The sequence below is a fragment of the Aspergillus steynii genome (genome assembly GCF_002849105.1).
Source record: "Aspergillus steynii IBT 23096 chromosome Unknown P170scaffold_4, whole genome shotgun sequence".
NCBI classification, from domain to species: domain Eukaryota; kingdom Fungi; phylum Ascomycota; class Eurotiomycetes; order Eurotiales; family Aspergillaceae; genus Aspergillus; species Aspergillus steynii.
The window spans coordinates 801,796-815,364 of record NW_020194401.1 but is presented as its reverse complement, the minus strand read 5'-3'; the positions used below and the strand labels follow the sequence as shown (position 1 = coordinate 815,364).

The 13,569-nt window shown below is 55.7% G+C and overlaps 6 protein-coding genes across 6 annotated transcripts; 2 read left to right on the top strand and 4 right to left on the bottom strand.

Annotated features, from left to right (window-relative positions):
• Positions 1-25: 25 nt before the first annotated feature.
• Positions 26-2,445, bottom strand: P170DRAFT_407617 (uncharacterized protein). The gene is made up of 2 exons (XM_024846692.1): positions 1,810-2,445; positions 26-1,745 (listed from the first exon to the last, which is right to left on the bottom strand). Exons 1-2 carry the CDS (start codon positions 2,089-2,091, stop codon positions 162-164), a joined length of 1,866 nt encoding a protein of 621 aa, XP_024704181.1. The 5' UTR covers positions 2,092-2,445; the 3' UTR covers positions 26-161.
• Positions 2,446-2,563: 118 nt separating this feature from the next.
• Positions 2,564-4,551, top strand: P170DRAFT_436552 (phosphatidylserine decarboxylase 1). Its single transcript, XM_024849177.1, has one exon. It carries the CDS (start codon positions 2,670-2,672, stop codon positions 4,305-4,307), a length of 1,638 nt encoding a protein of 545 aa, XP_024704180.1. The 5' UTR covers positions 2,564-2,669; the 3' UTR covers positions 4,308-4,551.
• A 183-nt stretch (positions 4,552-4,734) lies between these two features.
• On the top strand, positions 4,735-6,784 carry P170DRAFT_455696 (anaphase promoting complex subunit DOC1). Its single transcript, XM_024851557.1, has 2 exons — positions 4,735-5,605; positions 5,702-6,784. The coding sequence occupies exons 1-2, from the start codon at positions 4,831-4,833 to the stop codon at positions 6,553-6,555; spliced, it is 1,629 nt and encodes a 542-aa protein (XP_024704179.1). The 5' UTR covers positions 4,735-4,830; the 3' UTR covers positions 6,556-6,784.
• A 77-nt stretch (positions 6,785-6,861) lies between these two features.
• leu2A (3-isopropylmalate dehydrogenase LEU2) lies at positions 6,862-8,478 on the bottom strand. The gene is made up of 6 exons (XM_024846691.1): positions 8,332-8,478; positions 8,258-8,278; positions 8,129-8,194; positions 7,964-8,059; positions 7,265-7,892; positions 6,862-7,191 (listed from the first exon to the last, which is right to left on the bottom strand). The coding sequence occupies exons 1-6, from the start codon at positions 8,380-8,382 to the stop codon at positions 6,962-6,964; spliced, it is 1,092 nt and encodes a 363-aa protein (XP_024704178.1). The 5' UTR covers positions 8,383-8,478; the 3' UTR covers positions 6,862-6,961.
• A 577-nt stretch (positions 8,479-9,055) lies between these two features.
• On the bottom strand, positions 9,056-10,448 carry P170DRAFT_169133 (CDP-diacylglycerol--inositol 3-phosphatidyltransferase). Its single transcript, XM_024842617.1, has 3 exons — positions 10,064-10,448; positions 9,611-9,987; positions 9,056-9,548 (listed from the first exon to the last, which is right to left on the bottom strand). Exons 1-3 carry the CDS (start codon positions 10,230-10,232, stop codon positions 9,201-9,203), a joined length of 894 nt encoding a protein of 297 aa, XP_024704177.1. The 5' UTR covers positions 10,233-10,448; the 3' UTR covers positions 9,056-9,200.
• A 663-nt stretch (positions 10,449-11,111) lies between these two features.
• On the bottom strand, positions 11,112-13,275 carry P170DRAFT_383224 (PP2C family serine/threonine-protein phosphatase). Its single transcript, XM_024845636.1, has 2 exons — positions 13,121-13,275; positions 11,112-13,015 (listed from the first exon to the last, which is right to left on the bottom strand). The coding sequence occupies exons 1-2, from the start codon at positions 13,179-13,181 to the stop codon at positions 11,388-11,390; spliced, it is 1,689 nt and encodes a 562-aa protein (XP_024704176.1). The 5' UTR covers positions 13,182-13,275; the 3' UTR covers positions 11,112-11,387.
• Between the last annotated feature and the right edge of the window lie 294 nt (positions 13,276-13,569).

The following is a 13,569-nucleotide window of genomic DNA, read 5'->3' as shown; positions in this document are numbered from 1 at the left end:
ATGGTTCAACCAAATGCAACCAAATCGGATTTCATAAAATGTGCTATGCTAATCTGGATCGCTCTTCTAACTTCAAGAAATATGTACAATAGTAATCCAATAGATGATATCGATATCATGTTAAATGACAATGAAATGTAACGAGAGACAGAATCGAGCGATTATACTGCTCTGTTCTCATCTCCCTGCGATGCGGTAGCGCCTGGAGGGTGGTCACCGGTAGGATTCTGCTGAGCCGGGTCAGGAGGAGCACTAGCGTCACGATCATCGCTTCGCTGCTCAGAGTCTTGCGGCTGCTGCTGATCCTGCACCGGGTTTGCAGCCGCTTCCTCCCGCCGACGACGATCTTCTTCTTCCCGGGTGCGCTCCGCATTGCGAGCTGCCTCGGCTGCGTTGCGCACTTCCACGTGCCGCTCGCCGACGCCGGGCACCAAGCTGGCGATGAACAGCGCCAGAGAGCGCTCCACCCTGCGGAGGTTGTGACGCAGTTCGGCAGCGAGGCCGCCACGGCCGCCGTTTCTGGCGCCCGCGGGCTGGTTTGCATTATTGGTTTCCGCGGCGTTGTCGGTGCCCGGGGCAAAATGCACCAGACCTTCCAGGTGCTGCTGGACCGGGGCGACGAGCATCCGGTAGAGCTGCTGGGGGTAGCCCGTTTCAGACAGGAGGGCTGCAAGAACGGCTAAAGATACGAACAGGACCCGGGTCCAAGTGCCGGGTTCGCTGAACATGTAGCAAAAGAAGTAGAGGCGCACGAAGAGCCAAAGGCGTCTGATGCTTCGGGCGATTCCGAGACCGCCGTGGTTGGCGCCGGCTCGCTGGTTCAGCACGGCCTGGCGGACTGCGTTTTCCATGACAGCAGCGTTGGCGTTGGCGTTGGGGTGTGCTTCTGCCGGATGATGTCCGTGGTTGGGCGTAAATGCTGCTTGAGACGCTTGCGCGACGCGAATAGCCTCGAGCGCGGCCTGGAGGCCTTCTGTCGTCCCTGGGGACGTAATAATACCTCGGTACCCATCCGGCGATGATAGAAGATAACGAGGAATTTGATTGGTTTCAACGCCGCCGGAAATGTTGGCGGAGTTCGGCCGCAGTAGCGATGACGGCAAGGTCGACTGCATCACGCGCAGCTGGTCTGCGCGGGTGTAGATGTTGAAAACCCGGGTGAGAAGGGGCTCAATGGAGCTATTTCGTTCCGATTGCGGTTTGCGATACTGTTCGTCGAGCAGTTGGAGCAATTGCGATCGCACTTGAATGATTCGGTCGATCGGAGGTGCGATCCCGCGGCTGAGTTGGTCCTCAAAGTAAGTGACTTGGGGTTGGAGCTGCAGTAGAAGCAGTCTGGTATCGTCCGCAAATGATGTGTTCGGCATACCGAACAAATGTGTCTGGGTTCTCAAGGGAGCTCCGAAACTATGGTGTATAGATGTTGATATCGCGCCTTCCTGGCGTTCGGGTAGCGGGAATCTCCGTCGCTCTTGCGATTCGAGCTGTCGGTGGATTGCTTCGATGCTCTGCCGCACAGTCTGGGCCATCTCATCGTCACCGGGCACTGGGGGTTCCCGGTCTCGGATTCTCCATACCGGTGACCTAACTTGCGCATTGTTCGGCGGCGCAGATAGGCTGTCAAACGGAGGGGTCGGAATATTGGAGGCTTGCTGAGGGGGAGCCGCTGACGACAGACTGCCCGTATCATTGGCAGCTGGTAAGGGTGCTGGAGGAAGAACGAGATGCATAGAATGTTCCGAACCCTAGGTCACGCATTCTTGTTAGCCCGCCTATCTTGTCGAGAGCCGTAGACGAAGGGACACTCACGTTTTCCAGGTCCAACACATTTTCCAGCAATATACTATCGCTCGTAAGAGGTTTGCCGCGATATATGAGCCGCTGAATCTCGGAGGATGGCTGACCGGGCAGCGATTGCGATATCCGAGCTTTCAGGCCGGCAACGGTGGTGGGAGGAGTAAGATCATTGAAGGTGAAGCGATTAGGCGGCGGCAGAGACGGACAGAGCACATGCAACACAAAAGTCTGTGAGCTGCCCGACTGGTCGGCAGGGGGAATAGCAGCGTCTGACGCAACAGAGCTGGACGCCATCTTTCGGAGGCCACCAAGCCGGAGTATAGGGCGCAAGTATATGGAGGTTTCTAGGCCGGGTCGTCTGGCTGAGGTCCACGTAATGATATTGCAAGGACAGTAAGGATGAATTCAGATCAGACAGAAAACTGCAATCCGCCAGGAAAGTCGCAGTAATAAGCTGCCCAAGATGTTGACGACGTGGCCAAACAGCGCGGATGTCGTTTGTAAGGAGGGGGTCTAGACGAAGAATGCCAGGGCCGATCGGGCGATTGTCTCGGGCAATTGCAGCGCGGCAGTCCACAGGCAGAGCCACACAGACCGTACGGCAAACGCAAGAAAGCAGTCTCGTCTCCAGGAGTGGGCGAGCAGATGGACGAGAGAGCGCTGCCAGACAAGACGAAGCGCAAGAGCACATTCTGCCGGGCGGTGGGCGCACCCCGTGACATGATGCAAAAGCGCGCATTTTCCGGTAATTTCACTTGCGCCGCCGATCAATTTCTCCTCTCGCGGTCTGAGCCCAGCGCCCTTTCACTTGGTTTTATTGGCTCAGCAGATTTCCCCTCTCTTGCATGTCGTTCATGGTGTAGACCATAATTATGGCCCTGTGCCTCCCCGCTCGTTCTGCGCTTTTTCGCCGGGACTTTGCTGCCTCTCCCAGGGCTGGTGTGTTAGATATGGTGGCCTTGAGAGCGACTGGTCAGCGTAAGACCGGTGCCAGGAACTTCTCCAAATCATGGAATCAATGTCATAACCAGCAGCAGCAGGAGAACCCTGGCCTAAGGGGCTTCTTCGGCTCCCGACTTCGCTTTGCCCTGCGAAACACCAAGGTTGAGTGGTATCCGATCCCCGTCGGCCTGGGGATCGGTCTCTTGGGTCTCCTACAGTTTTACAAATATCAGCGGGCGGAACGCGAACGGAGCGAGAGAGAAGCCGAGGAAGAGTCCTTTGAATTCAGCAAGCCTCCTCCCCGACACCGAATCCGACCCAGCGGACCATGGCAGGTCCAGATCATGTCCACCCTGCCGCTCAAGGCCATCTCTCGTCTCTGGGGTCGCTTCAACGAGATTGAACTCCCCTACTATCTTCGTGTGCCCGGCTTCAAACTCTATTCGTGGGCTTTCGGCGTTAACCTGGACGAGGTAGCCGAACCCGACCTTCACACGTACCCGAACTTGGCCGCCTTTTTCTACCGCAAGCTGAAGCCCGGCGTTCGGCCCTTGGACCCTGACCCGCATGCCATGCTCTCGCCGTCCGATGGGCGCATCCTCCAGTTCGGCCTCATCGAGCGTGGTGAGGTCGAGCAGGTGAAAGGCGTGACCTACAGCCTGGACGCGCTGCTGGGTGCCGCTACGCCGTCGAACGCTGATCATGCAAAGAAGTTTACCGACCATCAAAAGGAGCAGTCCCCGAAGGACGCGGCTAACATGCTAGCGGACGAGGAATTTGCGCAAATGAACGGAATCTCCTACACGCTGCCGACGCTCTTCGCAGGTGACCACGGCGGCGGTGCCAGGAAGCGGTCGGCCTCTCTCGATGCGTCCACTGAGTACAAAGCTACCGCGGAGGCCGAGGTGAAAGCCGATCTCGCTCTTGGGGATGGTACTCCTTGGTACGCCCCGAAGCCTGCCTCGGACAATGCTCTTTACTACGTCGTGATCTATCTTGCCCCTGGCGACTACCACCGGTTCCACTCCCCGGTACCGTGGGTCGTCGAGAGCCGTCGACACTTTGCGGGTGAGCTGTACTCGGTGTCGCCCTATCTGCAGCGCCACCTTCCGGGTCTCTTCACCCTGAATGAGCGAGTAGTCCTGCTGGGACGCTGGCGCTGGGGGTTCTTCAGTTACACTCCCGTCGGCGCCACCAACGTCGGTTCGATCAAGGTGAACTTCGACTCCGAGCTGCGCACTAACAGCCTTTCCACCGATACGGCCGCCGACATGGCGGCCGCCCTTGCGGCGAAGCGAGGAGAGCAATACCCTGGGTTCGTCGAGGCGACTTACCTTCACGCCAGCAGGACCCTGGGTGGACATCCGCTGCAGCGAGGCGAAGAGATGGGCGGATTCCAGCTCGGCAGCACCATCGTCCTCGCGTTCGAGGCACCCATGGGCACACGGAAGTCCTTCGATGCCGGATGGGATGAAGGCAAGAGAGAAAAGGGGTGGAACTGGAGTATCGAAAAGGGCCAGACCATCAAGGTCGGCCAGAAGCTCGGCTATGTGGATGTGCAGGATTAGACAGGTTCCCGGGTGGGAGGTTGTTGTATAATTTTATCATACAGGAAGGAGTTGTGAACACGACTTTCAACAAGATTGTGTGGATCAGGCCTGGATAGCTCTCCCACATTTTCATTGCAAAGGTCTATTCTAATTTTCTGGGGTTTCTTATCTTATTTGTCTGTCGATATTCTGTTTATTCTCTGGGGCTATGTACCATAAGCATACTAGCATGCCACCTCAAGCACCGTTTAGATTATGTCCATAGTTTGCTCTGAGTTTCTGGGACCAGGGACTCTCTAGCTAAAATAAAAACTAATACCACTGTTTGAAAAGAAATCTGGATTGCATTTTGCATTCTCCCCAGAGTAGCCAGACTGCACGTGATAGCGCGCGGTGAGCTCCGACGCGACGAAGCAACTCTTTCTCTCTCCAACTCCAACTCCAACTCCAACCTTCAACTGCAATTCACCACAATGCACCGACAATAAACCCTATCACAATAAACTCCCACAAACCAAACCAAAACCAACAGCCACCCACAATGCCCCGCCATCCTCACCACCCACCGCAACAGCAACATGCCCATCTCCGCCGTCACCCCGCCTTCGAATCAACATCCACGCCTCCAGCCCCCGACACAATAGCATCACATCCCACAGCCCCGACCCGAACACTACCGCCCGATCCTCGCCTCCTCAACGCCGCCGCCGCCGCCTCGAACGCTCAATCGCGCTCGCGCGCCCAGTTCCAGACTCCCCCGTCGCGCGCCATCCCGCAGCTCCATCCCTCCTCGGGACCCCTCGAGCCCTCCGACACGGTCCACCCCGCTGCCGCGGCGCAGGCGGCCATCTTCTCGCTCTTCGGGCGCGGCGTGCCAGGCAGGCAGAGACATGGCAACTATGCACCGCCGCAGGGACAGCCTCAACCTCCGCAACCGCAACCGCAGGGTCCAATGCAGGGGATAGGGCGGAGGCGCCAGGTCCTGGGGTATAACGAGGACGAGGGGGAGGGTTTTCACGAGGTGTCTGACGAGGAGGATGTGGGGGAAGAGGACGAAGAGGAAGAAGAGGTTGACTATGAGCTCGACGACGAGGAGGATGCTCGGTTCGCGGACCAGTCGCTACAAGGGGCGCGGGTCAGACGACGGGGGTTCACGGATCGGAGTCGGATTACGCTGGATCCGGAGGGGAATGAGATTGACATGTCGGATGAGGATATGGAGGGGGTTGTGGACGATGAGTTGGAGGAGGTCGAGGATGAGGAGGAGGTTGTTGAGGAAGGGGATGTCGATGAGGATGAGATGATGCAGGATCGTGGTTCGTTTCTTCCCTCCCCTTCTCTCTTTTATATGGCATTCTGTTCAGGTCTTTCGCTGGAGAAAATACGTCTAACCTAGCTAATGGTACTTGCAGAACGATCCCCCTCCCCCCTCCCCGCTAACCTCCGCGAGATCTCCTCCCTCGCATCGTGGACCGTCTCGACGCACAAGCCGGGCTGCGGCGTCGCCGCCCTCCGCAACCCGTCACCAACCCAGTACTGGCAGTCTGACGGGCCGCAGCCGCACACGCTGACGCTGCACTTCTTCAAGCTGGTAGCGGTGGTCAAGATCCGCGTGTACCTGGACTGCGAGATGGACGAGAGCTACACGCCCACGAAGATGACCTTCCTCGCGGGGATGGGCGGCAACGACGTCGTGGAGTTTGCGACCTGGGAAGGCGAAGGACCGTGCGGATGGGTGGACGTGCCGCTAGAAGGCGTCGGCGGACGAGACGGCGGCTGGGTGCGGAAGAAGCGGAGACGACGCGTGCGCAAGGGCGAGAAGCAGAAGAAGAAGACGCCATACAACGCCGCCGCCGCTGCGAGCAGCAGCAGCACGATCCGCAACGACTACGTCGAGGACGAGGACGAAGGCGAGGGCGACGAGACGGCCGAGGAGGAAGACGACGAGGATGATCCGTACGCGGGCAACGTGCTCAAGGCCATGGTCATCCAGATGCGCGTGATCGAGAACCACCAGAACGGCAAGGACACCCACGTGCGCGGGTTCCAGGTGTTTGCGCGCGACGACGAGCGCCGACGCATGGGCAATGCGCCGTCGGCGTCGGCGGACGGTCGCGTGCGCAGACACAGTGCGCGCAAGTCATTGCGGGCGAGCACCAATGAAGAAGGGCCGGAGGCGCGTGGCGAGGCAGCTGGGGATCTGGATCGAGGGAAGGTGGTCGGACTCGAGGCGCCGGATTGGATGGGAGAACCGGTGATTCGGTAGGGTTGCATACATGGTTGTCTTATTCGAAGTGTCGTTGATATGATCCCTTTGTTTTACTACGCTATGCTTTAATAACGAATGCCCTGGAAGGAAAAGGAATCGGAGGCCGGTGTTCTGGACATCTGGGAAGGAGCATCTCAATTGCCTGAACGATGTTGTTGTTGATGCTGATATTCGGAGTTTATGGTTATGCAGATTGATACCCATGGTCTACTAGACTTACCCTTAGCGCAATGATCATAGATTATCACATCCATAGGACCTTTGCAAGACCTAGAAGCGAAGATAAAACTCAAGTAAAAACAAGTCCAGATAGATCTATTATAAGCTAGGCTAGGCTAAAACTATTTCGTAAACACCTTAAATCGTACTTTTTCTTTCCTTTTTGTTTTCTGACTCCTCATCTTTACAGAATCTTCTCCAACTCGGCCGCAACGGCGTCGCCGACCTCGCTGGTCGTCGCCTTGCCGCCAATATCACCCGTCCGCACACCAGACTCGATGACGTTGCTGACGGCCGCCTCGATGGCGCGGGCCTCGGCGAGGAGACCGAACGAGTACTGGAACATCAGGGAGACGGAGAGAATAGCAGCGACGGGGTTGACGATGCCCTTGCCGGCGATATCGGGGGCGGAGCCTGAGATGCGAGTTAGTTCCCGAATTCAAGGCAACAAACGAAACAAGAGAAGAAGAGAGACGAAGACACATACCGTGGATCGGCTCGTAGATACCGTTGACCTTGCTCTTGCCGTCGGGAATACCGCTGACACTGGCGCTGGGGAGCAGACCGAGCGAGCCGGGGATAACGCTGGCCTCGTCGGAAATGATATCACCGAACAGGTTGCTGGTGACGATGATACCGTTGAGTTGCCGCGGGTTCTTGACCATGATCATGGCGGCGGAGTCGATGAGCTGGTGCTCGATCTTGAGCTGGGGGAACTCGTTGGCCATGACCTCGGTGACGACCTTGCGCCACAGCCGGCTGGTGGCCAGGACGTTGGCCTTGTCGAGACTCCAGACGGGGAGGGGCGGGTCGTGCTGTAGCGCCAGGTGGGCGGCCAGGCGGATGATGCGCTCGATCTCGGGGCGCGAGTAGGGCTCCGTGTCGAGCGCGAACCCGCTGCCGTCGTCCTCCTTGCGCTCGCCGAAGTAGATGCCGCCCGTTAGTTCGCGGATGATGTTGAAGTCGACGCCGCGGCAGATGTCGGCCCGTAGCGGCGAGCTCTCGACCAGCGAGGGCGCGGCGAAGTTGCACGGACGCAGGTTGCCGAAGGTGGCCATTTCCTTGCGCAGCTTGAGGATTCCTTGTTCGGGACGGACGGCGCCGGTTCCCCATTTCTGCCGTCGTGTTAGTAGACGTGCTTGGGTATTCGATGGTTCAACCGCAGGGTCGAGGCTATGCCACGTACCGGTCCACCGATGGCTCCCAGGAGGACGGCATCAGCGTTCTTGGCAGCGTTCAGAGCTTCGTCGGTCAAAGGGGATCCGGTGGCATCGATGGAGGCCTAAAGATTGCACGGGTTAGTGTTAATTGTCCCCCCTAAAGTGTGTAGGATATAGCAATGGGTACATACACCACCCAAGAGGTGATCCTGGAGGTTGAAGGTGACATCACGCTTCTTTTCGACAGCTCGGAGCACCTATGTCAATTAGTACCGTTTATTGGAAGAGCATCATTGAAGCTCCTGGCAAAGCCTACACACCTTGATAGCTTCCGCGGTGACCTGCATCACACCTGTTAGCATTGAGACATGCCGCAATTGCAGGCACTACTCACCTCGGGACCGCAATGGTCTCCGCCAAAGACGACAATGTTGTAAGCAGGCATTGTGAGAGGAGTTCAGGGTATGGATATGGAACGGAAAGCTGGAGAAAGGAGAGAGAGACAGCTCTGTTATAAATTCCAGCGCTGGACAAATGGCGGGGGACGCTGCTCTTCCCCCCGCGCCGACACCGGAGCCGCTGGAGGCGCCCGCCGTTAACCGCCGAGATGCTGAGTCAGCGGCTGCACGGTCATGTCATCGTCGAGTCGAATACTACAGTAGAGGACTAGACATGCCAAAGGATCTCGATGCGATGAGGTGATGACTTCCAATGCTTTTTGTTCTGCGCGGCATAAACCACCGCCCACAATCATAGCTACACAGAATCCATTAAAAATTGTTAGGAAGAAGACGCGAACACAACTAAATAGACAGGAAGAAAGAGTCCAGAGAAAAAGAAAAAAAAAAGGAAAGAAAAAAGTCCAGAGAAAAGCAATTAGTAATAACAACGATCGAAGTGAGGGCCATTCATTTATATCTGTCCATGATGGTCTGGTTGGCAGGCAGACCGACAAATCCACGATTTCCTCCTGATTGACACCTTTGAAAGCAAACTCAGAAAAATAAAAATAAAAAAAGAAGGGACGAAATCTCGCCAGTCCCAAAGAATGAACCAAAGCACCAGAGCCATGCACAGGAATAATGAAGCGGTCAAAAATGGGCGCAGAAAAGAAGGGGAGAAAGGTTCAGGCCAACAGCAGGATCCCCAATATTACGTGCTGCGGCTGAAAATATTGACAATAAGAAGAAAGAGGGGGCCAAAGACCAAAGAAACTTATCCACAGTCAGCCAATTGGCTCGTGGTTATGGGCGAGGAGGAAATTTAGTGTTTCTTTCCACGGAGTGCCTTGCGACTGGCCATGTCACCCTCGACCAGCCAGTTGCTGGCTTTCACAAGCTGCACCACGTTGATGATCTGCTTGAGCGCCATGATAGGCGCCGAGATTCCGGTGATGAGCCAGGGCCAGAAGCTGTCAATCTTGTTGGCCCGAGCCAATTCCAGCGCTCCCGCACTCCACGGGCTGTCGTACAGATTGGTGGGAGCTGTCTGGGCAACGCTTTCGGCGAGTGGCTTAAGAAGGGAAGGCGAAAGTGTAGGAGAGGAGAAGGAGAGGAGATAGAGGCCGATGAAGAAAACTTCGTTCAGGGCGCAGCAGATGAACAGAACCGTCTGGCAGATGGTCAGCATCGGGATGGTCCGCTCGATGATGGGAGAGTTTTGGCGCCGCCTACCTTGCTGTTGTAGTACCAGTACAAGATCCAGCTGCGGCTGGCCTCAACCTTCTTGTGGCTCTGGCTCGAACCACCCATGCTGAGGGTGGCGTACATATGCATATAATGACTCGCCATATCCAGCGCAATCAAGCTCTGGAAGATAATGGCCCACCGGGGCCAGGCGGAGCTCAGGAAAACCAAGAGGCACGCGGTGGTGCAGCGGTCCGTCACCATATCGAGCACGGCACCGAAGGTGGTGGATTGATTGAAGTATCGCGCCGCATATCCGTCCAAGGCATCCAGCAAACACGATACACTGTATAGGAGAGAGCAGGTTCGAGGGTGGAAGGGCATATAGTAAAGGGAGGCGATGGTCAAAACAACCCGCAAATATCCTAAGCCGGGCCAGAAATGTTAGCACTGCGACGAGACACGTTGTCACCGGGGGGAGGAGATGAGAAGGAATCGTACCGATCAAGTTCGGAGCAAACAGGTATACATTCTCCTTGACTTCCTTTTCAGCGGAAGCCGACTTGCTTCTCTTCGGCGATTTCTGTGCCGCGCCATTGCTGACGGGTGTCTCGTTCTCGTCGGACTGTGCGGCCAAGGCAGCCTTCTGCTTCCGTGTTCTAGCGCTCATAATGATTCTGACAAGTCACACGCAGAGGGGTAAAAATTCGAGAAAGGAGAGTCGGAAAACCCGGAATTGAACGAAGTTGCCTCGAGGACAGAGTTTCACGATGTAGTTGTTTAAGGGATAGCGGAGGGAGGTATTATCCGAAAGGATCCACGGCGAGCAGCGGGTCGAGCAGTTCAAGATGTACACAAGCACCGTTCAGCTTGTCCCAAACAGTGAGCTTGATCAAGCTAGCAAAAAAGAAACAATCAGCGATTTGTATCCCACTCCGTGTTCAAATGAAGCTAGCAAGAAACAGGCAGAAAGATGCTGGCATGATGATGCGGTGGTGGTGAGGTCTCTCCTGACCAAGCTTTTTTTTTCTTCCCAAAACACGTACCGATTCCTAGTGGCTAAAAAATCCACGACGCGCCTCTTCCGGGAGGGGCGAAGACCAAGAACTTCGACACTCGGATCGGGGAGCACGAAATCGAGAGTCGAGAGGACACGAGAACTGCAAAGGCACGAAGTAAGCCACTGAGGATGGCGATGATTTGGCCGGTTTTGGCGATAAGGAGGTTTGATAAGGCAGACTCACGAGCGACGATCGAGAGATCGGGCGATGCACGAGAAGGACACTTAATGATTCTAGTCCTGACTAAACTAAAAAGGAGGCGCAACGTGGAGATCCGATCGAGGGATTAATTCCAGTTATTCCGGTCATAACTCGGGGCTCTCGGGAAGGGAGGAAGCAGGAGAGAAATGAAGCCATGGAAATGAAGAGATCCTCGTCATTGCAGGTGCTTTCCTTTTCCGGCGGCCTCGTGATCTTGGATTTAAAATGAATGCAGCCGGTCTTCATGTCCCCAAATCCCGATGAAACACATTAAAATGATCTTAATAATGCTAGATAAATTATTCAAAATGAATATCTCTCCTATGAAGCCCCAAATCAAACAGAAGAAAGTGTTGAATCAACTGCGCACGCCGGTGTCTGTCTGTATGTACAAATACCCTCACCGAGTGAAGGTAGATATAGTGATACCAAGTAATATCATATATACACTGTTTCATAAAAAAAAGGAAAAAATAAAAAAAGGAAAATGTCAAGAGAGTGGCAAAGTCAATGTACTTCCTTGGTCGCATTTATTTTGGTTTCTTCCCCCAAACAAAGAATGTTTACCGCCGTGACCTGCGCGGATCGGTCGCTTCTTGTCGGCGCCATTCTCGAGTCTCCTTCGATCCTAAACTCCCCAGACCCCCTTCGAGTCGTCGCTCCCAGCCACCGAGGCGCACGACGAGACAGGTAGCGTTGTCTCCTTCTCTGGTCACCTCGGTCGCAAATCGAACCACGTCTCGAGATCCTTCGTCGGGGGTTTTAGCTTCCTTGACGATGTCGACGACCTCTTGGTCCGAGAGGGTTCCGCTGATGCCGTCCGACATGAGAACCAGGAATGAAAACTCAGCAGGCGCCATCTCAACCCGTCGGAGTTCGGGCTCGGCAGACACCCCAATCCGCTTGGATTGAACGTCGCCAAAGGCGCGAGTGTTGGCAAGCCCACTCATGCGCTCCTCCCCGAACGAGTCGGTGACAAAGGTGGCGGCGTATCGTCGGAGCCGGTTGGCCTCGATCGGCGAGGAGGGATGATGGTTCGAAGTGAGGGGGATCGCCTCGCCGGTTTCCGTGGAGCAGAGCACGATGCGGGTGTCGCCCACATGCGACACGAGCAAACTGGACGGGGTCGATGGATGCCAAAATGGCATGGGCGTGGGCGTAGAGATGAGGGCAACGCTGGCCGTGCTGCCACCCTTGAACCGCGAAACGCCGTCAAAGCTCACCGATTGCGTGGGATGACGATTCCCATATAAGATGTTGTCCTGATACAGGGGCTGCCCGGCATGTTCCAATTCGTTGTCCTGCCTCGCAGCCTGTGCCGACACGAAGTCCAGGTCTGCACGCAAGAAGGCATACTCTAGCACCTCCTCGATAGTGGCTCCCGTATCTTCGTTGGAATCCGCCTGCACGTTGGTCCCAATTCGCGAAAAATAGGCCGGCACAAATCTTTTAAAGTACCCTCCAACAAGGGTTTTCCAGTCGCGCATCAGCTTCTTCTCGAGCTCGCCAATCCGTTTAGAATTCGCTCCTTGCACGATCGGCAGGTTCCCAGTCGACGGCTCAGCATCTTCAGGATAGTTGCCCTCCTGGTTCTTCCTCAGGCTAGATCGCAGCTCGAACGCAGCGACCGTGTCCTGGATGTATTCATGTAGTCTATCCTTCAAGAACGTACTACATTCCGACCCGCCGTGGCCGTCAAAAATCCCGAAGTAGAATACCTGCGGATCTCCGCTGGCCGTTGCTGCTCCTTGGCTCTCACGCGGTGGCGGTGGGGAATTGTTTCGATCCGACCGTCTGATGGTCAACGAAGTCGGGGGCCGTTTTGCGAAGGCAGGGATATCGATCACACCCGCTTGGTGACTATCTTCATTCGTCGGTCGAGTGCCTCGCAGGGTGGAGGCGCCATAGTGATGTTTTGCGCTGCGAAGAGGAATGCGGACGACCGTGGTGTCTCGGTCCACCAGCGCCTGAAAAGCCGTCGGCGATTGTGGTGTCTCTCCCGTATGGGGAACTGACGCAGAACGAGGGAGTTTGTGAAAGGAGGTCAACGGGCCTCTGGGATCCGGATGAAGTGAGGACGAGGGCAGGCGTGTCACGAAATAATCATGGAAGTGTCGTCGGCTGGAGAATCGAGTGTCGTTGAACCTCGCATGATTGGTCTTATGGCGACGGTTCAGCAATCCACGGGAGACTGCAAATCCAGAAACACGGTCAGCGACTGCGATCCCGACACGGGCTCCAGAGCGCGGTCTAATCTGAAGTCGATACGGAAGCCTCGGAGATAAGAGCGACATACGGGAACAGTTGGTCAGCGTCCGGACGTGGACAGTGACCCGCTTTGCAGGAATCAGATTCATGAATGTCGAGGCATTGAAAGACGGTAGAGCTTGAAAAAAAGGTCGAGGGCAGGGGGGAGATCAGAGAGCCAGGGATAGGCCCATGGTGAGTGACGGCGAAGAAGAAAGAATGGAAAGAATTCTAAGAAATCGAAGGGACGGCGGGGGCGACGAGACTGCGGCCCGAGCGTATTATTGCGACGGAGGAGCACCGCGGCAGTTCTCGACATTTTTTATAGTTCATTACGTAGTAGTAAATGTGCTCCTGCTGTCGCGGAAAAGTGATGCAATCGGGAGATTCTGCTCGATCTGGCTAGGGACGCCACTTGTCCGACTCCAGGCTGTCCAGCCAAGTAGTACAGGGACATACATGCAGTTCATTTGCTAGAGACTAATCATGTAGCGACAC

Coding starts and splice junctions, on each gene's coding strand:
- P170DRAFT_407617 (XM_024846692.1), bottom strand. CDS start 2,091: ATGGCGTCCAGCTCTGTTGCGTCAGACGCTGCTATTCCCCCTGCCGAC. Junction 1,746..1,809: donor ATGTGTTGGACCTGGAAAAC/GTGAGTGTCCCT, acceptor TGCGTGACCTAG/GGTTCGGAACATTCTATGCA.
- P170DRAFT_436552 (XM_024849177.1), top strand. CDS start 2,670: ATGGCCCTGTGCCTCCCCGCTCGTTCTGCGCTTTTTCGCCGGGACTTT.
- P170DRAFT_455696 (XM_024851557.1), top strand. CDS start 4,831: ATGCCCCGCCATCCTCACCACCCACCGCAACAGCAACATGCCCATCTC. Junction 5,606..5,701: donor TGAGATGATGCAGGATCGTG/GTTCGTTTCTTC, acceptor TGGTACTTGCAG/AACGATCCCCCTCCCCCCTC.
- leu2A (XM_024846691.1), bottom strand. CDS start 8,382: ATGCCTGCTTACAACATTGTCGTCTTTGGCGGAGACCATTGCGGTCCC. Junction 8,279..8,331: donor GAGACCATTGCGGTCCCGAG/GTGAGTAGTGCC, acceptor GGTGTGATGCAG/GTCACCGCGGAAGCTATCAA. Junction 7,893..7,963: donor TGGGAGCCATCGGTGGACCG/GTACGTGGCATA, acceptor ACACGACGGCAG/AAATGGGGAACCGGCGCCGT.
- P170DRAFT_169133 (XM_024842617.1), bottom strand. CDS start 10,232: ATGAGCGCTAGAACACGGAAGCAGAAGGCTGCCTTGGCCGCACAGTCC. Junction 9,988..10,063: donor GTTTGCTCCGAACTTGATCG/GTACGATTCCTT, acceptor GGCCCGGCTTAG/GATATTTGCGGGTTGTTTTG. Junction 9,549..9,610: donor ACTGGTACTACAACAGCAAG/GTAGGCGGCGCC, acceptor ACCATCTGCCAG/ACGGTTCTGTTCATCTGCTG.
- P170DRAFT_383224 (XM_024845636.1), bottom strand. CDS start 13,181: ATGAATCTGATTCCTGCAAAGCGGGTCACTGTCCACGTCCGGACGCTG. Junction 13,016..13,120: donor GACGCTGACCAACTGTTCCC/GTATGTCGCTCT, acceptor CTGGATTTGCAG/TCTCCCGTGGATTGCTGAAC.